At 41.4% G+C, this 27,904-nt stretch overlaps 2 protein-coding genes across 3 annotated transcripts in view; one reads left to right on the top strand and one right to left on the bottom strand.

Moving 5' to 3' along the window:
- NELL1 (neural EGFL like 1) overlaps nucleotides 1-27,904 on the top strand; it is a 912,020-nt gene that overhangs the window by 58,906 nt on the left and 825,210 nt on the right. The window lies entirely within an intron of this gene.
- Nucleotides 11,855-14,065, bottom strand: LOC105720176 (tRNA-splicing endonuclease subunit Sen2-like). The gene is given in 2 exon segments (XM_012456486.2): nucleotides 11,855-14,019; nucleotides 14,021-14,065. Coding segments are annotated over 2 exon segments (1,398 nt in total). The 3' UTR covers nucleotides 11,855-12,666.

Here is a 27,904-nt window from a genome sequence, read left to right as displayed (position 1 = left end):
TTCTCAGGCCCAAGATTTAGGGGCCATTCTTGAACACTCTTATCTTTATGTTCCTCATCTAGTCTATTGATTAGTACCATCTCCTCTACCTCCAAAATTATATCTTCAATTAGATCACATCTCACCATGTCCATAGCCACAATCTTATTCCAAGCGACTATCATTTCTTGCTTAGAAAATCACAGTAGCCTCCTGACTGGTGTCCTGTCTTCCACTTATGCACCTCTGTAGTCCATCCTGCAGTCCATCCAACACTCTTATGCTTAAACCTCTCCAGTGACTTACCACTGTGATTAAAATGAAGCCAAAACTAAAGACTTTTGTTGTAAAGTTTTACCTTATCTGACTCCTTTCTATTTCATCCATATTATTATACAATTTCTCCTCCTTGCTTGCCATAATCAGACCAATCTTCTCCAGTCCTCTCACTGTCTGAACATGCTATATATTGCTGTATAATAAACTACTCCAAAACTCAGGAGCATACAATGATAAGCATTTATTGTCTCTTTTACATGACTGCAAGTTGACTGAATCAGCTAATCTAGGCTGGGCTTGACTGGAAGGTTCAGTTTCAAGCTGAAAATATGGTTGGGCTTGTCTCTTTACACTAGTTTAAGCTCAAATCTGCTCCATGGGTGGTCCTTCTGGAGCCCAGGATGATGGGGCAGCACCTATGCAGAGCAGACTCTTTTCTTTGCAAGGCAGTAGTCCAAGACAGCAAGCCTATTGCACGGGCACATTTTAAGTCTTTGCATATATCATATCTATTTATGCTCCATTGGCCAAAGCACATTCATGTGGTCAAATACAACATCAGGGGCCATGGTAATATATTCTGTCCACAGTGGGAGTAGGGAGGGAATGTATTTACTGAATGACAATCCAGACCAGACTTGTTCTGGCCTTAGATGCTCTTTTCCTTACTGTTCCATCTGCCAGGAATACAGTTACCCAGATCTTCACAACTCTGCCACTCATTACTTAGTTTATAACTTATGTGTTACCTCCTCAGAGACATCTTTGGGGACCTTTGCCTTGGCTAAAGAAGCCTTCTCTATACTACATTACCCTCTTTTATCTTTTCCATCACAATTTTTTTGAAACCAGGTATAACATCATTTACTTGTTTTGTTCATGTGTTTATTGTCTGTAATCTTCCGCTAGAATGTACAATTTTGAATGACAGTACATTTTTCCAGTGTTCCAGTGCTTAGAACAGAACTTGTCACATAATAGGTGATCAGGAAATATTTGTTGTTTGGCCAGCCATCTAATTTTTATATGCCTTAAAGCCCAACTACTGAAAATTATAGGCCTTACACATTGATCCAAGTATGTATTGCCATACATGGTAGAGTTAACCAAATGACCCATTACAATCTAAATGGATAATTATGGAGCTTATTAACATCAATTTATAAGCAGTCATAACAACAATTGAAAGCCATGATCAACGAAGATAGCAATGATATTAGGTATTCTTCCTCAAAATTGCAGGCTTTACAACCATCTGCACATGTTCATACACAGTAAGAGCTTTGAATGTTGCCAAGCATTTGAGTCCTGAATATATTAAAAGCACATTAATTTTAGTTGACTGTTAACAAATTACAGTAACCCACTTAGTAGGTTACTAGTAAGTAATCTTTGGCTATATACAAAATTACACCTTGAGATGGGATGCCATTTACTCATGCAATTAATAAAAGGAGCTTTGTTTTTCCATCCAGTTTAGACCCATCAAGACAACCATAAGGGTTCTTATGGTCTACCACTGGGTGTGGGCCACACTTGAAGGGTTATTGATCTGGCGCAATGGCATAATCTTGTAGATGAGAACATTGAGGCTCAAAGCAGGGAAATGACTTGTTCAAGAACACATAGGAAGTAATGGCTGGACTATGAAATTTTATTCTTGTCCTTTGACTCTGAGCTTAGTGTTCCTTCTGCTTCTCCGTGCTGGACCTCCATGTAAAGTGAAAATATCTTTGCAAGGAAAAATAATTTCTTACCTGTCTAAAGTCTGTTAACTCTATTTAACTAATAAAGAGACGGTGAAGTGAGCAAGGAGAGAAATTATCCTATTTAAAAGGAAGGAAATTGAGATATTGAGGAGCCAGTCAGTGGCAGACTCCCACTAGAATCGATGTCTTTTGGTGAGAGAAGACTTCTGTAGTCATCTGGGCTGTAGTTGCAGGTAGGGAGTATCTTTTGACAGTTGGCAGAGGGAGAAGCACAGGGTCTGTTGGACCTGTGACCTTATTCCTTACTGTAGTTCATAGAATGAAGTTCTTTGGAATCATTACACAAAGGTCTCCAAGCTTTTCAAGAACTGTAAGGTGACATGGACTAGTGGAAAGATGTGATTTGGCGTCAGACAGATTTAGGTTCAAATCTTTCTTACTAGGTCAGTAATCTTAGGCAAGTAACTTAACCACTCTAACCTCAGACTTCTAATCTGTAAGATGGAGATATTAATATTGTCCTCCGTTCACGTATGTAGAAAAGAAGTATGTGGCATGTAGAGGCACTTAATAGGTAGTGGTTATGATTATTTAAAGTGGAATTGATTGTGGCAAATTACACACACACACGGAATTGAATGCTGCCCTTTTCTCATCCTGTTGTTTTTGCCAAGTGTGATTTTCAGATAAAGGACATTGAAGGTGAAATCTTATTTACAAGATATATTCTCTAGATCATTTTTGGACTGTTTTCTCAATACACTCACCAATTTTTACGTTGTTTATTTCTCTGTAGTGGTTTTGGTAAGTGGAAATCTAGGATGTGTACAATACAGCTTCCTAGGTGGTTTGTTCCTGGTTCTACACCATTATATTCTGAAGGCTGGAAAGAACCTTGAAAAGACCTTTGTGCCATCCCCATGGCTGAAGTTAACACCTTGCGCACACTATTCCAGGCTGATAAAACCCTTTCATTTTCTTTGCTCTCAAAAGGAGAGGTTTTCAGGTGACTCTTCAGTTAGCTGATTATTATTCTGTTCCCCTTTGACTCACAGATGTGTCTTGTTCACAATTACATGCCTGACTTCCTTCTTATAGAACACTGGCACATGTAATAATTCTGTGGAACAATTGAGTATTGCCTCAGAGTGGTGGGTTGTGCTGACCAGGAAGGCAATTGAATGTATTTAAATAGTGAGAAAATGTTAAGTAGTCTGTGTGGGCAATGTCTCTGCTTTGAGGTTCTGTGTATAAAGATGTATCAGTGTATGGTTATGCATGTTTGGCAATATTTTATATGATATGTTTTATTAGTAGAAACAGAATGTGCTGAATCTTTTGAAATATGTATCTAAACATGATTTCTTCAGCAAGAGGAACATGTCTTGGTCAGCAAGATACTAGGTCATCTAGGCGTGATGAAAGGAAGAGCTATTCAGTTTGGCATCCTTTCATTCAAGAGAGAGAGAAGGAACTGAGATGGAATTCAGATGTCTTAGTTCATTTTCTGTTGATTATAACAGAATATCTGAAACTGGGTAACTTACAAAGAAAAATAGTTTATTTCTTCAGTTATGGAGGCTGAGAAGTCCAAGGTTGAAGGCTGCATCTAGTGAGGGCCTTCTTGCTGGTGGGGATGCTCTGCAGAGTCCCAAGGTCCCAGACGCACAGGGGCGTCACATGGTAAGGGAGCTGAGTGTGCTGGCTGAGATCTCACTTCCTCTACGTAGTCCTACTTGTAGAATAATTTATTAATATATTAAACCATGACTAGATTAATCCATGAGTGGATTAATCAAGTGGATTTTCTGTTCCTGAGTTACTTTACTTGGAACAGTGGCCTCCAGCTCCATTCAAATTGCTGCAAAGACATTATTTTGTTCTTTTTATGGCTAAATAGTATTCCATGGTGTGTGTGTGTGTGTGTTTGTGTGTAATTTTCTTTATCTACTCACAAGTGGATTAATCTATGCATGAAGGCAGAACTTTTATCACCCAGTCACTTCTTAAAGGCCCTACCCCTCGATATGTCCATGTCTAAAATTAAATTTCAACATGTGTTTTGGAGGTGACAGAGGTTCACATCACAGCATAAGGCATTTATGTAGAGGGCAGTGCTTGAGGTCATGGGATTATATGGGGATACAAGTTGATCTGGGTATCAGAGGAGAAACCTGAGTTTGTGAGTTGTAGGCCTTCTTGAGCATGGCAGCGGTGTGTGGTTTCCCTTGCTTGAGCTATAGTTGGGCACTGAATGTCCTCAAGCTATGTGTCCTCATCTGTTCTGTCTGTTGGTATCACTGCACGAAGTAAAAGCTTGCTGGGGAGGTGGGGAAATTTGTACTTTTAGTGGCTTTCTGATGGGTTAGAATGCAAAGCTCCAATTACTTTCTTTACCCTTGCCATAGCTAAAGAGGGTTGAGCCTTTACTAAGGGTTAGTCCTCCAACATATTAGTTCAGATGCAAAACCTTCATTCTATAGCCAAAGTTTTTGTCCTCCTGTTCCATCTGCAGTGGAGTTAGGAAACTCAGTATTTCCTCACTGAGTTGCTGTTGTCCCTGGGATAGAATCATAATTCTTAGGTGGTCTGTGATGTATGGTTCCTGTCTACATGTCCAACAGTGTCTTACCACTCATCTCTCTGCTCCCTGTACTCCAGCCACGTAAAATAGTTTTCCATGACTCAATCCATTAACATTGTTTATCAATCCATTAATTTAGGTTTCTTTAATATCTCTCAGCATTTCACTCTTGTTGTCCAGGCTGGAGTGCAATGGTACGATCTTGGCTCCGCCTCCTGGCTTCAAGCTATTCTCCTGCCTCAGCCTCCTGAGTAGCTGGGGTTACAGGACTGCACCACCACACCAGGCTAATTTTGTATTTTTAGTAAAGATGGAGTTTCTCCATGTTGGTCAGGCTTGTCTCAAACTCTTGACCTCAGGTGATCTGCCTACCTTGGCCTCCCAAAGTGCTGGGATTGCAGAAATGAGCCACCACGCCCAGGCTGTTTTGTAGTTTTTCATATAGAGGTGTTGCACATTTTTTGTTGGATTTATTCTTTTTCTCTTGGAGTTGAGGTCTCACTCTATTGCCCAGGCTGGAGTGTGGTGGCATGACATGACAAACTATAACCAGGAACTCCTGGGTTCAAGAGATTCTCCCACCTCAGCCTCCTTAGTAGCTGGGACTACAGACACATGCTGCCATGCCTGGCTAAGTTAAAAATTTTTTTTTTAGAGATGAGGTCTTGCTACATTGCTCAGGCTGGTTTTGAGTTCCTGACTTCAAGCAATTCTCCTGCCTCAGCCTTCTGAGTCATTGGGATTACAGACATTAATCACTATGCCCAGGTTTTTGTTAGATTTATGTTTTAATATTAGATTTTTAATGCTAATTTAAATGGTATTACACTTAACTTTCATTTTTATTGTTTTATTACGTTTCATAGAATTGCAATTAACGTTTATATATTGGCCATTCATCTTGAGATTTTGCTAAATCCACTGAATCCACCAATTTTGATAGTTTTTTTTTAAAACGTGGCAGATTCTATAAGGTTTTCTTCATTTACAATCTTGTCATCTTTAAACAATTGCAGTCTTACTTTTTCTCATCTTTTATCTTTTATTTCTTTTCTTGCCTTATTGCAGTGATTAGTACCTACATTACAATGCTGAATAGAAATGATGCTGAACATTTTTATTCCAACTTTAGTTGAAAGCAGTCAGTATTTCATCGTTAAGTCTGATGTTACCTGTAGATTTTTTTGTAGATGCTGTGTATCAAAATGAGTTGTCTCAAGCCTGTAATCCCAGCACTTTGGGAGGCCGAGACGGGTGGATCACGAGGTCAAGAGATCGAGACCGTCCTGGTCAACATGGTGAAACCCCGTCTCTACTAATACAAAAAATTAGCTGGGCATGGTGGCGCGTGCCTGTAATCCCAGCTACTCAGGAGGCTGAGGCAGGAGAATTGCCTGAACCCAGGAGGCGGAGGTTGCAGTGAGCGGTGATCGCGCCATTGCACTCCAGCCTGGGTAACGAGCGAAACTCCGCCTCAAAAAAAAAAAAAAAAAAAAAAAAAATGAGTTGTCATGTATTCTTAGTTTGCTGAGAAATTTATAAAATCAAATCTTTAAGAATGGTGCATTTTGTCAAGTGCCCTTTTTGCATCTATTGAGAAAACCTGGCACCAACTCTAGTTTTAGTTAACTTTGGGAGTGGTCATTTCAACAGCAGGAGCTGTAAGAGGGCAAAAATTTATACACATCTTTTGTAAAGATGGCAAAGAAAAACGGGCTTTTCTTTGAAAATTTTCTCTGTTAAAGTTATAACTGATGAGACTACACAATTACTTTTCACTCAAATTATTGTCCTTGAAGCAGAAAATTTCAGATATGGCCCATATATCAGAAATTACCATGATTTTAAGATCTTATCATTAACTATGCCTGGGTGAAGTAGAAGAAAAAGGAAAAAATGGGCACCATGCTTGAAATAGAAGCTATAACATTAACAGATGATACACACACACTTTTTCTCATTTGATTCAATTTCTCCTTGCAGAAGAGTGATCTCAATACAGTACAGTATAAAGCAAACAGGAGAAAAAAAATTAGCCCTAACTTGTTTATAACAGGAAGAGATCCTCAATGTGCTTTAAACAAGTCCTAATCCTGAGCCCAGATAAATCTCATCCAAAGAAATAGAACAAATTTAGTTTTGGTCATCCAGCTTCTATCCTATAATCTTAGAAGCATCAAGGAGAGTGAGGGAGGTACTGATGGCTCCTACACTATCTGCCTTTATTATTGTTAGTGGAGAAATTTTGTATTCTACAAAGCATAACATAGCAGAGCCTAGTGATCTTAATATCTCTTCTTGGTAAAGTTCTGAATTGGAAAGAATTAAACAGATGGGAGCATTTAAAATGATTGACTCTGCTGGAGCTAATTCAAGAATATACTCGTATGTCACTTTTTCCTCGTGTCTTATTGAACCCTGAAAGGTAGAAATAGTTCAGTTTGGTCTTTGTGCCCCTACATTAATCACATTTGATTCTAGCTCTAACTACACATTTTCTTGTAATTTGTATCTTTAGATGCCAGTCTCCATTAGACCACCACCTCTTTAAAAACCAGGGCCAAGTCTATTCTCTGTTATATCCTGAGTTTAGCACAGTGGCTGGAACTGTGAAGGTGCCCAATAAATATTGGAGTGATAAATGAGATGACAGAACTTACATTTTTAAATGAATCTTATGTACCAGCTAAACCTTTTTACTTGCAAAAGATCAATAGCCAATTCAAAATGGCTTAAGTAAAAGGGAGAAATTTCTCTTGTAACAAAGTTAGTGTTAGATGTAACCTGCATCCTCCTGAAATAAGGTACTCCAATGATGTTATCATGGCTTAATCTCACTTTCTCTCCATCTCTTTGCTCCACTCGGTTTTGGGCTGGCTATATTTAGGCAGGCTGTCCCCATAGGAGCAATGTGATCCCTAGGATCCCAGGCTTATATCATATTTTCTCAGGAATCCCAGTTGGAAGATGCCACTATTTTTTTTTTTTAATCAATAAGCGGAACAAAACTTCTGGAACTGTGTCTCATTGGTTTATCATGGGGGATATACACATCCTTAGGCCAAATATGTGGTCGAGAGGATGGACAGTGCTGATTGACCAGACCTAGGCCCCATGCCTACCCATGGAGTTGCCGTATGGTGTCAACACCTCCATCATATGGGCTGGAAGTGGGTGAGTGGTGGTTCTCCAAAGGAAAATCACTGAGTAGTTACCAAAAAAGAGGGGGTACATGATAAGCAGGAAAAGTAAATTCAGGTACCTCAGGTTCTGGACCAGGTTATCTATTGCTATCTCACTGACAAGTTGACTTTGATTTCAGTAGGGCCTTTAACAGTCTCTCAGAATATTCTTTGGGTGAAATGGTTAAATGTGAGCATGTTGATAATATAGTTAGGCAGATTTATAGTTTACTGAACAAACATATCCTAAGAGTGTTGATTCATGAATTGATGTTGACCTGAAGGATGAGCCCCAGGGCCATGATATGTGTTTTTCTATATAATACTTTCTGGGCTGACATTTCTCATCAGTGACTTGCATGAAAACATCACAGGTGTATTTGTCAAATGTTTAAGTCAACTGCTCCTAGAATTTTAGGTTTCACAGTCTGGTAATGTTGTAGAAAAAATTATTTAGGAAATGATGCAGGTCTCCAACTTTATATTTTTGCCAAGGAAGGATATACATATATTAACTGTAATCTATTTATTTAACTAACATTTTACTAAGGTAAGATATTTTAATATCAAAAAAGGAAGGATATGATGTCATAAGAAAAGATAGTGAGTTCAAAGAAAGGAAAATTGGCTGCCTTATACTGACATTAAAATAAAATAATGTAATGGATATAACACAAACAATTGTAACATCAAAATTCAATTTTCAAAATTACAATGAGTCTAATTTCTGTGATTTTCTCTCTGAAGATTTGTCATTTTGGAGATTTGTATTTGACAGTGCATCATAGACTGGAGCCTTAATGTTAGCCTGTGGATTTGATTGTTGTTTAGACTTAGTGGAAGGTTCAACTTCATATAGCTTTGCTGACAAAAATAGAAGAACCACACTCTTAATGCTGTTTTATTCAATTCAAATATTTTGCATTATACAGAGAGTGACTAAGAAACAACTCTCTGAACCCCAAGCCACATACACATACATCTCGGGACTGACTCACCTCAGCCATTTCTGCTCCCTCCTTTTCCCCACAGGTCAGGGAAGAAGTTGTGATGTCTGGCAACTAGATGTGTAGGAAGTATGATGTGGGGGGCGCTGTTACCTAGAGGGCTGTTCTCACCTGGGTGCTCAGGTAAAAACCCGGGTCATCTTGATTGAAGCAGGCAGGAAACTAGCTGAGAGAATGCTGCCAGCTACCAGCAGCCTGGAATCCGTTTGTAGTCTCCTGTTTGGGTGCTGCTGCTGGAAGTGATGAAGAGCTGGGAGAAATCGCTCCTTCACTGAATGTTAGAACCAAGCCTCTCATTTCATTATCTCCATGGGCTGTAACCAGAAACCAAAACTGACAGGATAGAATTTCATAGGGGTTAATATAAAATTCTTCCAAGGGGTCCAGCACCTCAGCTGTACAACAACAAGCCTGACTTGAGAGCATGTCATGTAAAAAAAAAAAAACCTGCGTTTTTTTTTTAAATTTGTAAAATTTTAAAATTTTTAGACAGAGTCTAGCTCTGTCACTCAGGCTGGAGTTCAGTGGTGCGATCTCAGCTCACTGCAACCCAACCTCTGCCTCCTGGGTTCAGGCAATTCTCCTGCTTCAGCCTCCTGAGTAGCTGGGATTACAGGCATGAGCCACCACACCAGGCTAATTTTTGTATTTTCAGTAGAGATAGGGTTTCACTGTGTTGGCCAGGCTGGTCTCGAACTCCTGATCTTAGATGATTAACCCGCCTTGGCCTCCCAAAGTGCTGGAATTACAGGCATGAGCCACCACACCTGGCCAGACCTGCATTTTTTAACTGAGTCAAGTTCAATATGATCCAGAAGAGCCTATGTCTTCTATCTTAGGCCACCTTAATAGGGACATAATGTCCAGATCATGGGAGATAATAGTCACACTAGAGCAAAGTTATCGATGTTTTAGATCAGATGATTCTTTTTTGATAGGGTCTTCTTGTGCTCTGTGCATTAGCAGCATCCTGGGTCTCCACCTACTCTCTGCTGGTAGATTCCCACAGATGTGGCAACCAAAATATCTCCAGATACTGCCAAATATCCCCGAGAGAGGGGGGAAATACCTCTAGTTAAGAACTGTTGCACTAGACTCCATAGTGGAGCTTGTATTTAGTTCTGGGCAATGCATTTATGAGGAAAATTCACGAACTGGTAAAGCCCAGAGGAATTGCATGGACCAGGGTGAGATGTATGAACACCGTATCACTAGTATATTGGAGGAAGTAAGACTGTTCAGACTAGAAGAGAACAGACTCTGGTGGTGGTGGTGGCCCAGCTAGATATTGGAGAAGGATATCCCAGCTTTACATCCATCCTTCCTTCTCTTTCTTCTTCTTTCTCTCCCAACTTTTTTTCTCTATAACTTTTTCCTTTGTTTCTTTCTTCCCCTTTCTCTCTTCTCTGGCTTCATTTTTCTTTTCACTTAGTTTTTTTCTTTTACATAATTTTAAAGTTATGTAGAATAGTATCACAATAAATGTGATTATGTATATAGAACTTGAAATTTGCAATTTTAAGCATTTTTAAGCATGCAATTTAGTGACATTAATTACATTCACAATGTTGTGCAATCATTACCACTATTTCCAAAATTTTTCATCACCCCAAACAATTCACTCAGTTATATCTTCCTGCCCCATCACAGAGTATAGAGAGACTTCTCCTGGCTGCTTTGCTATATAATCCCCCACCTTGGGTAAATCCCACCATCCATGCTCAGTAGGAATGGTGAGACTCGGCTGCTTACAGCCTTTCAAATTTCTGTTAGCCAGCTTCAGCTCGACTCTTTTTCTTTTTCTTTTTCTTTTTTTTTTGAGATGGAGTTTCACTCTGTCACCAGGCTGGAGTGCAGTGGCACAATCTCGGCTCACAGCAACCTCCTCCTCCCAGTTCAAGCGATTCTCCTCCCTCAGCCTCCCAAGTAGCTGGGAATATAGGTGCATGCCACCACACCCAACTAATTTTTGTATTTTTAGTAGAGATATGGTTTTGCCATGTTGACCAGGATGGTCTGGAGCTCCTGACCTCAGGTGATCTGCCTGCCTTGGCCTCCCAAAGTGCTGGGATTACAGGCGTGAGCTACTACACCCGGCCCAGCTAGACTCTTATGATCTCCTCCTTTTGGTGCTTATATATCCCAAATGCTTTCTGACCCTATGTATACCAGAGAAGCTGTTCCAAACCTTTCTGTTTTACTTATTTGGCTAACTCCATAATCTTCCTCTAATACTCCATAATCTTCCTTTATCTCACTAAAAATTTAGGTTATGTGAACTGAGCTTCCTAAACTCTTTTTTCCTCTGGAATTCCACTCTGTCATCACCTCTCTTCTCATCCTTTAGGCTCAGCCTCTGAGACCCATGTGATCTTCTTTCTTTCTAAACCTATTTTTACCTTAGCCGGTTGAATCTCTTGCCTCCAAAACCTGATTTGAGAGCCATGTTCTCCTTTTTTGCAATTTTGGTATGTTTCTTCTGTTTCCTCTAAACATGCTGTCTTAGCTCAGGCTGTCATAACAAATAATAGAACTTGATGGCTTAAACAACAGAAATTTAACAGTTCTGGAGGCTGGGAAGTCCAAGGTCAGGATTCCAGCCTGGTCAGCTTCCAGTGAGGGCTTTCGCCCTGGTTTGCAGATGGCCTTCTCCTTGCTGTATCTTCACATGGCAAAGAGGGTGGGGCCAAGCTCTCTGATCTCTTCTTATAAGGGTACTCTTTCCATCATGAGGGCCTTATCTAACCTAATTACCTTCCAAAGACCTCATCTCCAAATACCATCACATTGAGGGCTTCAATATATGAATTTTGGGATGATAGAATTCTGTCCCTAGCACATGCCCATGTCTCTCCCTCCTAAAATTCAAAACATCCTTTCACCCTGATATCCCCTTATACTATAACTAATCTCCCTCTTCTCCAGTTCATATTCTAAGCTGTGCAGGCATTGGCCTCCCACAAGACCCATCATGGTGTTGCCTGACTCAGAATATGGCCTGTGGCCTAATAAATCCAGGCTTCTTAGCATGACATTTGAGACCCTCCATGAATCTGACTCCAAACCACTTGTCTCATCTCCCACTACATCACACTCCTGATTCTTTTTTTTTTTTTCACCAATTAAAAAAAGGCTTTATTACATTTTGCTAAGTGTAAATTGCTTTCATTATGTCTCCAAACATTATTTAACCACTCATTTTTATAACAAGTTCAGTGAAGATATTATCTAATATTGTACAATATTGTGTTCTGTACATAAACATGCCTACTATTGAGTTCATTTGAGAATTACATAATCAGGTAACTGATGTCTTAAAGGCTTTGTGATACAGAAATCCTTGGTAGATACTGAAGGGACTTTTCAATGTTTTGAGCTATCGGTTAAAGTTCTTGGATAAGCTGAGACATGTAACTATTTTTTCCATTTAAAATAATGGAACATAGATCCGTGTAATTGCTAAATCTGTAAATACTCTTTCAGGAACAGCTTAGATGTAGGTAACAAGAGATGCCTGCGTATGAAAGTGCTTCATAAACCATACTGTATAAATGTAAACTACCACCATTTTCAGGTAAAATCAGAGAACAAATGTCCCTGTTGTTGGAAGAGTTCTCAGGACTCATCTAGTCCAACCTCCTCAGTGACCGGATGAGGGCACAGACTGAGGCCAGAGGTACGAGGCTCAGGGTTGGAGAGTTAGAGGCCAACGTAAGGACAGAACCTGCAGTCCCAGCACAGGGATCCTTCTCCTCCCCTGTGTAATTTATCTTTAAAAACACTGATAGTTTTCTGGTGCTGGGAGCACCGTGCCCTTTAAAACTTATAAATTAATGGACGATTACAGTAAACTTTTTACCTAGCCCTCAATAAACAGTTGTTGGTGAAATTAGAAATTTGAATTTCTAATTTCAAAGGTTGAATTGTTAAAGTTCGTCTTGGTCACTCCTCTCTCGTGAAGAAACCCATCGACTCAGAATCACCTCCTGAACTTTAATTCTTTTCATACATTCTGGTGACTCCATTTCCTTGTCAGTCATAGTAGAGGGTTTAATCAAATAGCACAGCATAAGTTCCTTAGAGACATTAACGGAAACTCTGCTTAAGGCAGCCAGGGACTTCCAACTAAATGGCCTGCGGAGAGAGCCTTCAAAATGGTCATCAACTAGCTCAATAATGACAGAATAACTTGCATGGTAAAATGGAGGGCCTTTCTGATAAAGCAATAAATCTGTCCCATACTTGAGTCCCACTTTGGGCACCCAGCCTTTGCTTCGGAAGTAATGGTAGGCCATGTAGCTGGTTCTGAATGTGGGCTGAACTACAGTGAAAGCTTTCCAGAGCTTCACTATCGTTAAAGGCTCCTTCTCATAGTAAATACTTAAACATCCCAGAGCATAGACCAAGAAGAAGGCCTCTTCTAGGCTGAGTTGCAAATACTCAAAGATCCTATATGGATTTCTTCTGCATATTAGTCTCTTTCTTCGCGCCAATTCCTCATTTGGGGCATCCTCCCTCTTTCTCACGGCACACTCCTCTTCCTCGACCAGCACATACTCATGGTCAGGCCCTTTGTCCCCAGCATGCAGGAGACTGACATGCTGGCTGTTGTCCTCAAGGTGAGGTACATGCTGGAGGATGAGGGCATCTTGTTTGCAGCAACAGACTTGGAACAGAGGTGAAGAGTCCTCTCCCACACTTTTCTCAAAGCCATCTGTTGGTGGGTCGCACCCAGAGCCCTTCTGCAGGCAGCCTAATAGCTCACTGGGATCGCCCATACCACCTGACTTTACAGAATCCCCGTTTGCCACAGAAGGTGTCTCTCCCCATGCTGTGCCTTCCATGTTGGAAACCATTCCAGAGTTAAGCTCGTCATGCATTTGAGCCTCTTCATTCCTTTGCACGGGAGGATGCTCAAGCGGTTTCGTGTAATCCTTGAGGATTCTGCACACTGTACTTTCATCCTGCCCCTGTCTACGCATCAGCTCTGCCGCCCACTCAACGCTACGCTGATACTTCTTTGATGTGATGATAGGCATGTTTGTCTTCACATCTTTCCATTTAGCAACCACTTTAGGATCTGAAGTTGTGAAGCTTGGACGGCTTCTTGAAAGAATACCTTTTCCAAAATAACCGTTCCCATAGAGCTGCTCAATGTCCTCTGCATTCCTCACAATCACATTATTGTTAATCATTTCAGCATGGAATATCTTGAATTCTTTCTGAGGACCATGGTCCTGACCAAAAGGGATTGGCAAGGGAGACTCATAAGTCTCATAATACTCTTCTTTTCCTCTTTGGGGCATGGAAAACTGCTTCTGCCATTTTTCAGAGGAGGTGTTCCTGACTCCCCCCACCTGCGACCCAACTCCACCAGAGACTGCGGCTCCTCTCGGGCACTATCAGCAGCATCTTGGCGCCCCAGCCCCACCAGCCCCGGACAAGGCGTTGGCGCTTCCAAGAAGAACCAAGGGCTGCAGGCGCACAAGGCAGGCGCGGAGTCAGTGATCGGGCGTGCTAGGAAGCCTGGCTCTCCATCCCAACCGGCTGTGCAACTCCAGCATAGTCCCTGGGCCCTCTCCGCTCTCGCCCTGCAAGGCTTTTGGAAGAGCTAGATTTCCTTTCGCAGCGAAACCCCAAATTCGGCTCCACACTCCTGATTCTAAGATATTCCTATCCTAGTGACCCTCAGTGCATGCTTCACTTTTATGATGGCAGTCTTTGCTTTCAGCATCTTGTCATTCAAAGATATCTTTGTCTCCATTTCAATCCTTAAAGGGTGACTTTCTTCGTATGATACTTTCTTCATATGTATCACATTTTTTCTTGATCCATCCTGAATGACCTCAGTTAGAATTAAATGTTTTTTTCTCTTGGAGGATGCAGCATATTTTTAAAAATTCTATTTGATGTACATTTATTCTGCCTTATTTTGCAGTTTCTTTTTCTCTCACTCTCATGTCTGTTAGAGTGTAAGCTTCCTGAGGGTAGGAATTCTATTTCTATTTGATTCTCCTCGAGGGCCTTGCACATGTGAGAATCTATAATGCATCTACCGCTCGATGAACTCAGGTGGTTTTAGATTTATTCTGTGAAGAAGAAGCGGGCAAAAGTATGACCAACAGCTTAAAGTTCTTGATTTTGATTTAATCTAAGGAGAGGCATTTTGAGTTAGAACCAATTGACAATAGAGGGCATATCAGGGGTAGTGAGTGCCTGTGCCTGGAGGTGTTCAAACCAAAGCCAGGAAAACAATCTCTCAGAGATATTATAGAGAGAATTCTTGAAGTAGTGGGAAGTTGGTTAGATGTTCTCTCAGGCCAGGTTTCTTAATATTGGCACTTGACATTTGCAGCTAGATAATTCTTTGTTGTGGGGAGCTATCCTGTGCAATGTAGGATATTTAGCAGTATCCTTGACCTCTACTTACTAGATTACAGTAGTACTCCTAAGTGTTGGGAATGATAAATGTCTCAAGACATTGCCAAATGTCCTCTGGAGGCAAAACCCAGTTGAGGATGACTGTATTAGGGTCTCTTCTATTACTAAGAATCTGTAACATTTTGTTCTATTTTCTAAGTTATAAGTACTTAAAAAATCAGTGGAAGTACCTAAGGTTGGGAGAATGAAGGGAAGGATGGGAAGGAAGGAACTGATCTTCATTGAGCCTACCATATACCACAAAAATCTGTGAGGTAGAGAATTTTATCCCATTTTACAGATGTGGAACTTGAGGCTTAGAAAAATTATGCAGCCAGTAAGTAGTGTAGCTAAGTCCCAGATGTGGATCTGCCTGACAAACTCTGTCTTCCTCTACTTTCCTCTTGCTTTTATCTAAGTGTATCTCCATTGCCTTTAACTCAACTCTTACATTAACCTGCTTCCCTTTTTGAAATGCACTTTTAAAATTTGGGGATGTTTTAGTATTTGCTTCTTGTAATTAACTTTTCCATAGAGCATTGGCTCAGCACTCCCCTATAGAGTTGACCTGGAGTCTCAGGTATTCAAAGGCTCCATGGTCCATGTGGAAGAAGATCACATTGAAATGCCTTGAGAGCTGTACACTTCTACTTAATGCTGCTAATGGCTTGTTGTGAGACCCAGCGTCACCAGGATTCCCAAACCTGTGAATACCAATGGAACCACAGTATTGCTAATAGCTGTAAAACATCTATTCTTGCTCATTCTGTCCAAGCAGAACTTCTGTTGTTTTGTATATCATCTCAGGAATCTAAGTCTTTCTGGGGTTTCTTCTAGGGCACTTCACCACTTAGTCTGACAGCTTCATCCACCATTGGGCAGGTTCTTTTCTTTTCTCAACTCTGGCCAGTTCAAGAAGCTGCTGAAGGAGTTTTGCAATTGCCAGGGCTGACAGAATTCCTTCTAAATTACCACCTCTGTCCAGGGTGCTGTACCTGATTGGCCCCCAGAAATGCAGGTCTTTAGAGATACAGTTGGAGACAGAGATGTCCTCCCTGCTTTGACCAGAATCCAGCCCTCTAGGGGAGCAGAGTGTTCCTGGGTCCCGAAGAAGGACTCTTATTCCAATTACGCCACACTTTGTTTTCTGGACTCTATCGCTGCTTTGTCCAGAATCCACAGAATCTCTTAAGGAACTATCCTGTCTCCTGTATGTTCTTTTACCTTCAAATGTAGTGGCTTAAACCCTGAACAAGGGCCTGGGAAAGAGAGAGAGATACATCATTCTCTCTCTCCAGGCTACCATCATAATGAAAAAAGAGAAACACTCCCTTTCCTCTCCCCAGGTGCCAAACAAAGGTCTCAGAACATAGAGTGGCTATTTGGTGTGGGGTGGGGAGGTGGGTTGCTTACAGATACAGCATCTGGGCCTCAACTCAGCTGGCTACCATGCCCTCTTAGACAAATGAAAAGAGGAGATTGACACTTGATTGGAGAAATGCCAACATTTTTGTACCATCAGTGCAAGATTTTGGCTGGAGTATATGTAGCCATAATGTTGTTCTCACGTATGTTTAACTCATCCTTTTGGTTGACTTAAGTAGTGTGGCTGGTCCAGTTCTCTGCTACTCAATCTGTGTCTAGGATGCCATTGATCAGCCACCTTTAGAGCTGTGAAAGAAGAGTCCTAGAGACATTTGGGTACATACTGTACTGGCACAAATGCAGATTACTAACAGTTTTATGTTCTAGACCATGAGTCCCTAGACTTTTGCTGGGAGAAGTGAATCTAATGAGTGTTGTAGTTTCTCTGTTCTCAAGGGCATAGATGGAAGAGGGCACCTGGAGTGTGGAAGGTAATGTCTGGCCAATGGAGGACAGGGAGGGAATGATTGATTAGGGCTCACAGGGATGTACGTCAGCTCCCAGATCTATCAGGCAAGACCTTGAGATTTCACATTTGAGATTCTTTGACTTAAAAACAACATTTCTTAGGATTTCGAGCAAGATTGGTATAGGCATACATACAGCTAGTTTGGAAATCTTTTTATCTTTTTGCTTTGTTTTTACCACTAAATCTGAAGTATGGTGCTTAATCCCATTTGACAGTGTTTGTTAAAGATTTAAATGCCACGGCCAAATTCCCAGGTCTCATTTGCCCCTTTGGAAAACCGGGTCTTATGGAAGGACAACTCAGCCCAACATCTCTAAATGCGCAGCTCCTCATAGTGCCAAAAGCCACTATTATATGCTGTCCTGCAGGTATAAAAATTAGCTGTTTTTCACGAGTGTTCAAGCTACTGCCTTATTTATCTGCCAAAGATTCAGACTCATCTTGCCGTCCAAACTGCAGGCACATCTGGCATGAGAGTGTGTGTGAGGGTGTGAGGTGGTGGAGGAGGAAGAATTTTATTTTGCATCTGCATACAACCACCGTTGGGTTGCCTGGTGTCATGAAGTGTCAGTCAGTGGTAAGGTGCAGTTTAATGTAACATGACATTAGGTTACAGTGTGACTAAACTCACCCCCAGGAACTACAGCCCCAATATAATAGCCATTCACTTGGGCTTAAGATTTGTTCTAGTGGATAGAAGCAGTCACAGTTCAAGGCTACCTGGTGTCTTGGAGCACCTGCAGTACCTGGGTGAAAAGAAAAAAAATGTGGTGTTGCAGTTTTAAAAAATAGTTATCACTGTACATCTGCACAGTAAACATAAAAAAAACAACATATGCTTCAAGCTTTTTGCATTCTGCTTTTTCTGAGAATATCAGGGTTCATTTTCTTGAGGAGTGTCAGAAATATTTTGTAGTCTCAGCCTAATCTTAGATTTGTTTGTAAAGCTCCACAAACAAACTCACAACTTTGGAAGTCTGGCAAATTGCTTAGTCCAGGAGATCTAAATCTTGACTCTCAGTTAAAGTCATTCAAGTTTTAGGCAAGGAATGACTTTAAAATGTCTTCTTGCTTTTACGTATTTTGAAACAAACTCTGGGAAAAAAATGTATTTGGAAGGAATCTTGGAAGCTGCCTGGTTTTGTATGTATGATAGAACAAGATGCTTATAGGTTTGCTTTAAAAAATAAAACCTCAAAACTTGAAGTCTGACATCCCTGGGGCCATTTGATAAATGCTGATGGTTTCGCAGAGCCACACATTACTTCCCTTTCCTTTTCACATTTATTTCTTTGAAAGACATACCAGAGCCTGAACTTTGAAGGGACTTGGCAGCCTTTTGCTAAGAAAAGGAAACTTCTTGGAAGAGAACCTTGTGGGTGCTTTAAATATCTTGCCAGGTAGGCGCCATCACATGAGTGATTTTTCTGATGTAAAAGTTGCCTACTTTGCAGATTAGTCTGTGGTCTAACCATGTCTCTTAGAGTCAATTGTTTGATGTGTTGTTTCAAGCCAGGATCATATGGAGCAGAGTGCCCTTTGGTTTTTGATTTGTTCCCTAATTATTTGGAAATGTGCTCATTAGAAGACAAAGTAAACAGGGTTCAGGTGTTGTGCTGAAGGCAGGAATTGTCGGGTGTTGGGAGGGGGACAGGAGAGATGAGAGAACACACGTGGTTCTTCTTTTAGATAAAAGCCTGTCCCAGAAACAAAGGCTGTTGGAATACAAAAGCTCTTTGTACACTGAGCACGTCTTCTGTTACGGATGAACCCTCTCCAATGGCTGCTATCAAACTTGTCATATTTTATTCATGAGTTGTGGTGTGCCTGGATGAAATAAGAAAAGCAAAGCTTCAAATCATAATTAGGGCATAAAAAAGATAAAATAGTTATTATTGTGACATTTTTAAAGAATTTTTAAATCTCCCCAGTAATTCATTTGAAAAAGTTGCAAGGAATGACTGCGTGTGTGGCATGTATTTATGCTGGTCAGAGTCTCAGTTAGACCCAGATCCACAGTGACAGACTCCACGCGTATGGTGTACAAGAGCGTAATGAAGGAGAGGGCTACAGCAGTCATTACACATAAATAGAAATGTTGACAGGCATCTTTGCATTTATCATGCTCACATTATTGTTCAGTGATTGATCAAAATATTGCTTTCTTGTTTTTAAGTTTTTGTCTTTTTTACAGAACATGGGGTCTGGATCATTTGGTATGCCTGGTATGGGGGATTTTAGGGAATAGTGGCAGGAAAAACTTAAAATGACACCTACACCTACAGATGGTGTGGGACAGCAGCACGGGGTTGAAGAAAGATACTTGTCCTGTTGGTTTACATCATGAATCTGAAAAAGTAAGCCAAAACACTTTAAAAAAAGATATGTCAACCCTACTGGAAAGACAAAAAAAGGCCAACTATTGTTCTATGGCTTTCTTTGTGGATGTAGGGCTTAGTGGCTCCTCATTTGTTGACTAACTTATGTGGAGACACCTATCACCCACACCATCCATATGCCTATGACCTCTCTTCTCCCTGGGGATTCAGCGTGAGATATTCATTGACTCAGGGTTTATCTTTGTCATGCTGTAGTCTATCCACCCATTCGGACTGTTGGGATGTGAGCTACTTGAGAAGTCTGGTGAGAGCAAGCCCTCCCACTGTAGCCACTACACATACCTGCCTGCATATGGGGTTGTTCTACCCTGGCACTCAGGCACGGAGGAAAGTGAGAGCAACATTTTCAAAACTGGTCATGTGCATGATCACATGTATTAGTATTTATCATGTGGATTCTGGCATAGAAGAATTATTCTCCTTGGTCATTTTATGAAGGAGACACCAAGATTCGGTGGGGTTAAATGACCACTCAGATATTAGTGTTGGGGTATTAAATATCACCCAGATACTAAGTGGCAGGACTGATGGTGCATCCCAGATCTTCTGATCCCCAATTCGACTTCAACAGTGGGCAGTGTTCTGTGACTTTTTTCATATCATGGTACATAGGGGAAATGGCTGTATTTGTACATTACATGGAAGAAAAGAGAAGGGACTGTTTTTATGCCAAAGCACTCTGCTGAGCCACCCTGAGGGCTGAGGGAGTCATACTCCAGTGACACCTGTAACCCAGGCACTGGCATGCCAGCTGAGAAGCACCAGGGTGAGCCTTGAGAACCTAGAGGGGCTGGAAAGAACCCGGAAGGGCAGGAATGGAGGAGGTTTGTGTGGGGCCTGGGTGATTGTGTGCAGTGTTAGCATAGGTTAGAGATGTGCCAGGGAAGGGCTTCAATCCCAGGTGCATAGGGGGCCAGCCAGGTAACAGCTGAGTGATGTGCACTGGCGAGGGAGTGCAGCCAGCTGGCAACATCATGCCCTGAGCTGCATTTCTTCAACTCAGCATTCCCTGCACTGCTGCCTGTGGGAATATGGGCCCTGTGTTGCCAGGTCATCTAATTTTTTAATAGAGGTTTGAATTTTTATATGAAATATTTCAATTTTCATACTGTATTTCACTGATTATAAGACACACGCACTTATTCACATAACAGCTCTCCAGAACTTTTTTATTTTACAAACTGAAATGCTATATCCATTAAATAATAACTCTATATTTTAGGATAAGATTGGATTTTATCTTACAGGCAATTGGTATAATTATGTAATAAATTACATACGTGTTACAATTATGGTGTCTTTTATAATCAACAGCTTTTTGTTTCCTTGTTAGGGTATTAGGGTATGTAAAATGATGGTGCATTTTATACTCAATGGCACTTCAGACTTGATTAAATATGATGTGTTGGGTGGTAGTACTGGGAGCTACACCAACATGCTGAGGCTGCATCTGGCCTGAGGGTGGTCAGTATGCTATTTTTCACCTGAAGCCAGGACATTCACCAAGACACCAAGACCTGGAGCTGGGACACCAGTTCTCAGCTGTGACTGCCTATCTTTTGTTTGTTTGAAACAAATAAATTATTGACACCTGGACTACACCCCAGACCCTTTTTTTTTTTTAGTCTCTTAGGGTGCAGACTAGAAATCACATTTTAAAACAGTTACGCAGATGATTCTAATGCACAATGAGTGCTGAGAACTGCTCAGTTGGAGGGAGCTGGAAGGAGGAAAAGATGAGATGTTGAGTCTATTTTCACAAAGGCTGAGGGGAAGGAAGGTAGAGATGAGAATCAGGTATTTGTTGATCTTGTTGACCAAAATCTGTAATCAAGGAATGAGAACTGGGGGCTGCTGTTTAAATTGGAATGAGGGCTGGGCATGGTGACTCACCCATAATCCCAGCAGTTTGACAAGCCAAGGCAGGAGGATCACTTGAGGCCAGGAGTTCAACACCAGATTAAGCAACATAGCAAGATATCTCTACAAAAAATTTAAAAAACAGCCAGGCATGGTGACAAATGACTGTAGTCCCAGCTACTTGGGAGGCCAAGGTAGGAGGATTGCTTGAGCCCAGGAATTCAATGCTGCAGTGAGTTATGAACATGCTACTGCATTCTAGCCTGGGTGACAGAGCAAGACCCTGTCTCCATTAAAAAAAATAAAATTAGGCAGATATCGGAGAAATTCTAATGCTACTGTATAATGTAGCCATTGTACTTGCATGGTGGGTTCAGGGAGAATATATAGATAGCTTCAGAAAGGCTTAACTTTCTAGGTTCATACAGATTCAGAATGGATTATCAAGGAAAATTTACAATCAGTCATCCATCCATCCATGCATCCATTTCTCCAATATCCTTCAGTACCTGCTCTTTGTGTTATGTGTGGCACCGGGCATCAGAGCACAGTGGCAAGCTTCCATGCAGCCTCACACTAGGATGAACTCAAAGAAGGAAAAGCTGTGGTATGGTAATTAATGTAGACCAGGTGACCTACTTTAGATAGAGAAATGACGTTTCAGCTGAAGCCTGAAAGATGAATGGGAGGTAAACAGGTATGGAGTGGGCTGAAGTGTGTTTCAGGGAAAGGAATGGCCTAACCAGAGGCCCTAAGGCAGGAAGGAGCTTGTGTATTAGTTGGTGGAACCTAAAGAAGGGCCAAGAAGGAGGAAAGAGGCGGGAGTTGGGGCTGGTGGGGTCTACAGGATTCCATTGTGTGGCTTTGTTGGTCACATTAAGGGGATTTAATTTTTATTAAATTGTTTGTATTTTTAATTGTGGATTAAAAAACACAACATAAAATTGACCACTAAAACCACTTCCAAGTGTGCATTTCCAGCAGTGTTAAGTATATTCATGGTGTATAATGGCTCTCCAGAACTTTTTTATTTTGCAAAACTAAAATGCCATATCCATTGAATAATAACTCCATATTTTAGGAGTATTGGATTTTGTCTTACAGGCAATTGGAGTCATTGAAGGGTTTTGAGCAAGGCAGTGGCATACATAATCAGGTGTGACACAGGTATGTACCAGGGGCTGTAAGGACACGGAAGCTTCACCAAGCCATCCAAGGGAGTGAAGAGGGTGTAGGTAGACATCTCCATACTTCAGGATTGACGTCGAGGATGACCCTTCCCTGTGCTGCCTGTCAAAGCCCAAACACTGGGCTGGATTGCAGTAATAATGCAGCATTTTATGGCAGTGAGAGGAGCAACTGTTATCATGTGAAGTCAGGTCATTTCTACTCTGAACTGCAGGGAACGTGAAAGCAGGGAGTGCAACCAGACAGTGCCTACAAGGGAAGATCCTCACCTGACCAGGCATGAGCTGCATGTTTTATTGGAAAGAAGGGACACAGGGTGGTTGGTATTCAAGATGTGCAAGGTTTTCCCCACCAACTGGCTTTTAGCCACATATGTTATATATAATTTAGCCACAGCATCCTATTTGATATTTGATTTAAACAGAAGATCTCACCATGATTAAAGAACTGTCTAAACCCTCTAGTGTGTACTGGATACAGGGCAAGGTTGGGAGAGCAACTTCCTGGGCTACTGGTTTGAATCTCTCTTTTTTCAACATGTGACTTCGGCATCCCTTCTCTCTCATTTTTTGACTGAATGGAAAAAAATCATTTCTTACTTTGAGCCCTTACATTTAAAGGAGGCTTTAAATCCTATTTCCTATTGACATGTTTGAGACTAATCTATAACTTTTCCTAATATTTCTCTAATGTTTTGCCAGCCACCTCAAGTGAATCCCAACACATATTTAGTTTTTTTTTAATTTTTTTCTGAGGCAGAATCTTATTATGTTGCTCAGGCTGGAGTGCAGTGGCACGATCTTGGCTTACTGCTGCCTCTGCCTCCTGATTTTAAGCGATTCACCTTCCCCAGTCTCCCAAGTAGCTGGGATTACAGGCATGTGCCACCCGTGCCCAGCTAATTTTTTGTATTTTTAGTAGAGATGGGGTTTCACTGTGTTGGCCAGACTGGTCTTGAACTCCTTGCCTCAAGTGATCTGCCTGCCTTGGCCTCCCAGACTGCTGGGATTACAGGTGTGAGCCACTGTGCCCGGCAGCTATTGACATATTGATCAATCAGGAGAGTCTATTATGCTGCTGTGTGTCAGCCACTGTCCTGGGTCCTGATTATATAAGAATATGACAGATACCCTGTCCTTGAGGGACTGTTGGCCTAGGTACAGTGAAGAGAGAACCAGCAATAGAGCATCTTCATTCATTCATTTATTCATTCATTCATGCATTCTTTCATGCACTCGACAAATATTTATTACAATCCATGTGACAGGCACTGTTCTGAGTGTTACGGATGCAGCAGAGAAAAGACAGTCACTGTCCACAGGAAGCCTGTATTCTAGCAAAGATGTCCAGTGGCCAATTGCAATAAATAAATATACTAATAAATGAGTAACTTTAGATTGTAATATATGCTGTGAAGGAAATGTAAGAGCTATACTGGAGAGGGAAAGAGAGAGAGAGAGACTTAGGGGGAAAGTTGACTTTACATTGGGAAAGGCTTCCCTGCAGAGGTGTCATTTGAGCTGATGCCTTAATGAAGGAGCCACCCATATGAACATAATATTATCATTAATTATCACTCACATTATTAATGATGAACACTTCATATGCTAGGTACTATTCTAAATTCTTTATATTCATGAGCTCATTTAATCCTTATAACAGTTGTACAAAGGAGTTAGGCATTATGAGCCACAGAAAGGAAAACAGAGGTGCAGAAAGGAAAATAGAGGTTAAATCACTTGGCCAAAGTTATAGGTCCAGTAAGTGGCAAAGCTGAGAGGTGAATCCAGGCTGTTGTGATCCAGAGCCTTCATTCTTGAAACAGGTAGCCAAAAGGCTCCTTGGGTCAAACAAGATTAAAGAGCACAAGGATGGCTCATGAGGGTGGAGGTACCAAAGGAGGCCAGAGAACATAGCCAGGGCCTTTCAGGCCATGGGAAGGAGTTAGGTTTCTATTCAGATCATAATGGGCAAAGTAGAGAGCTGGATAATGCTGCCCTTCTCCCCAACGATGGCCACGTTCTAATCTCCACAACCTGTGACTATATTATTTCAAATGGTAGAAGGGACTTAGCAGCTGTGATTAAGTTAAGGGTCTTGAGGTGAGAAGATGATCCTGGATTCCAGGTGGGGCCTGTGTAATCACAAGTGTTCTCATAAGAGAGAGGCATGAGGATCAGATAGAAAAGTGATGGGAAGATGGAAGCTGAGGGAGATCATAAGATGTTAACGCTGCTTGTGTTGAAGACGAAGGAAGAAGACATGAGCCAAGGAAAGCTGAGAAAGGCAAGGAAATACTCTCCCCTAGAGCTTCTGGAGGGAGTATAGTCCTGCTTCTGTCTTGGTTTTTGTCCTATGAAACCTATTTCAGACTTCTGACCTCCAGAACTGTAATATAATAAAATTGTGTTGCCTTAAGCCTCTAAGTTTGCAGTAATTTGTTACAATGGCCATAAGAAACTAATAAGGCTGCTCTTTAAGGACTTTAAGTAAGGGACTGAGGTAAGGTGATTTAAGTTTGAAAAGGATCTCCCTGATTTTCTGATTACTATGTGGGATAGAGAAAGAAAATGACGAAGAGTAAGAGAAAAAGGGAAATGAGGAGAGGGAGAGGAGGGCAGGGGAGGAGAGACAAGTGGAGGCAGGCTGACATTGGGCGGCTGGTGCAATATTCCAGTCAAGAGGATTGGGGGTCACAGTTGAAATGGAGCTCAGGGCTTGCTGATAGATGGATGTGCCTTGAGGGACACTGACAAATAAGACAGCAGGCAGAGGCGTGCACAATGAAGGAGCCTCTAGACAGCCTGAGAGGTAGAAGGACAACAAGAAGAATGCAGTGTCAAAAGGGCAGAGTGCTTCAAAAGGAGGGTGAGCATGACTGTTTGGGAGGTTACCAAGGGTTCACTTAGTGGTCAGGCCATCATCTAGCCATTGACTTTGGCACAATGTAGAGAATAAGATTTGTAAGAGTGGGTGGTATTATCAGTGCAGCTAAAAATGCTGGCCAGATGTTTCTCTCCAGACTGAGCCTATCCTAATCACTAGAGTACAGAGTGTGGCACAGAGAAAATACTCCACAAATACATCTTTGAATGAGTGAGTGATTGAATTTTGGATTTGAGAAGGAAAAATCACCCTCAGCTGGAGTGCTAGAGGTTCATGGAGTTAGAGGAATTGAGTTAGGCCTTGGGAGATGGGCAGGGCTTGGATAGGCATGAAGGTGGCTGGAACTCTGGGAGGGAGAAGAGTTGAGATGGCATCTCCATGGAGACCCTCACTTGTGCCTGGCTGTGCTTCAGACCCTTCCCATGTCTTGCACTCTGAGATCTCATTGCACAGGGATGAACTTACAACCACTCTTGGTGTGGGTATTTCAGGGAGCTGAAAAGAATATCTGTTGTTTAAGTAGATCATACGCAAGTAGAAAAGACTGCCTGGGAGCCTACCAGGCATCCTTTGAAATGAATTATCACAAAGGCTCTATTTAATACATTGAAGGAATAATTTATTGAAACAGATTCAATGTTGTTACCCTAGGACACGCAAGAGCCAAATTATTTGCAACAATGATCAAAGACCAATTTTCCCCCCAATTGACATTTTCATTTCTTTTAAAACTTCAGTAAATGAGGATTGTAATTTTAGCCCTCAGTTATGGCTCTAGTTTGGAAGGGAGGAGGTGGGGAATTGGTTGAGAAAGATCCTGCAGCCAGATAGCAACAGGCTCTGAGCTCAAGGAACAAGTGGCATTTCCAGTGATTCATTTTAAGGGGGGACATTAATGTTTAATACAGTTGGAATAACATCTCTAAAGAGAAGGTCCATTTTCAAAGAAAAACAGCAGGTCCGCCAAGGAAAAAAAACCCACCACATCCATAGCCTCCTTTCTGGACAGATGCACATATTTCTTGGAGCTTCTGTTCAAAGCTTGGAGTTTCAGGTGACCTGTTTCCTGTCCAGAAAACCTCACTGTCCCTCCTGAGCACAAGGTTGAAGGCTGATAATTGCAGTTTCCCCAGAACTTGAATTCACAAACACCCTGTGGCCAACACAGATAGATAAAGAGTGAGGGAGACCTCCCCAGCAGTGACTCTGGAACTAATTGTCTAACAAGGCATGTAATTAGATTAATGCATGTGATCTAAGAGCTGATGATGTGCTTTTTAGGACAGTGGAAATAAAGGAGCTGAAAAGAAAGCATTACATTGAGGAGTTCCAAATTATTATTCCTGTCGAAATACCAGCTGGGAGGGTGGGGTGGTGGTGAGTATGACCGTACCTATTCATCACTTAGTTCCTGCTGGTTCGCCTGAGACTGATGTTGCTTCATGACTCCTGTCTGCTGTGGAAAAGATTTTTTTCCCCTCCTTCCCATAGCAAGGTGAGAGAGGCTTCTGTACTATTTATTTGACATTCATTATAGCCAGACATGCACTAACCCTAATAAACTAATTGTTTCTGGAAGGACCCCTCTAGCTTCCCTCTGCTCTCTCTTTTGGCTAAATTGAAGAGAAAAAATTACATATTTGAAGCTTACTAAGCCCCCTCCATCTCCTCAGGTGCAGGCTTCTGCAATGCAGTGGGTCCCCCCTCCTCCAGTATTAAGTCATGTCTCTCACCACTGACCTCTGGGACCCCAATAAAGCCAACTTTACCTCTCACTCTCCACTCCTTTCCTATTTCTCATTCATTCCTTTGCCTCCATCTGAGGTAATGCTGCCCTGTTGGTCCCTGAGTGTCAAATCTGTACAGTTTCTGGGGTGAAATATTGCTGAGGCCACCAAAGTCATTTCTCATTGAGCCTCTGACAGTTTGCTAATTAATATGATTTTGGTCATTGCATCCTATGCTGAAGTTGGACCAATTTCCCAAGGGTGGGAAGTCAGACATTAATCCACTAAACCAACTAAATTACTTGTGTGTCTGAGAGAAGACAATTTCATCAGGAGTATTTTCCTGTGGTTTGACATATCGCTTTGCAGGCTGTGGACTTTTAAGAGCACTTTCTAGTTTGATGACAGGGGAGCCTAGATTCCTGATAGAAAAGTCATATGATTAAGATACCCCAAGATACCTCTAAGTTGTAAAGAGATTCTTAGAGCTGTTTGCATATCACAGAGATGGGATGCCAGCTCTATTTTGTACAGAAGCTGGGGAAAAAACTATCTGGTGCTGTTTTCTGTCAGGTTGAATACAAGCTTATTCAGAAGAGTGTGGCTTTCTGCTTCTGTATGCCACAGTTGTCTTTTTGCCCATGGAGCCACAGGAGCTTACCTTTGAAACATTAGCTGTTCACCCTAGTAATTGCTCCATCCTCTAATTTAATGAAAACCCATTAAACCGAAACAATAATTAAAATGAGACATCATCTCTGTAGGAGGTTTGCATATTAAAATCACTGTG

The sequence above is a fragment of the Aotus nancymaae genome, unplaced genomic scaffold (assembly GCF_030222135.1).
Source record: "Aotus nancymaae isolate 86718 unplaced genomic scaffold, 86718_ANA_hifiasm-v0.15.2.pri h1tg000059l, whole genome shotgun sequence".
NCBI lineage: Eukaryota > Metazoa > Chordata > Mammalia > Primates > Aotidae > Aotus > Aotus nancymaae.
Note: the sequence above shows the minus strand (reverse complement) of the source record. Positions and strands in the feature narration are given on the sequence as shown.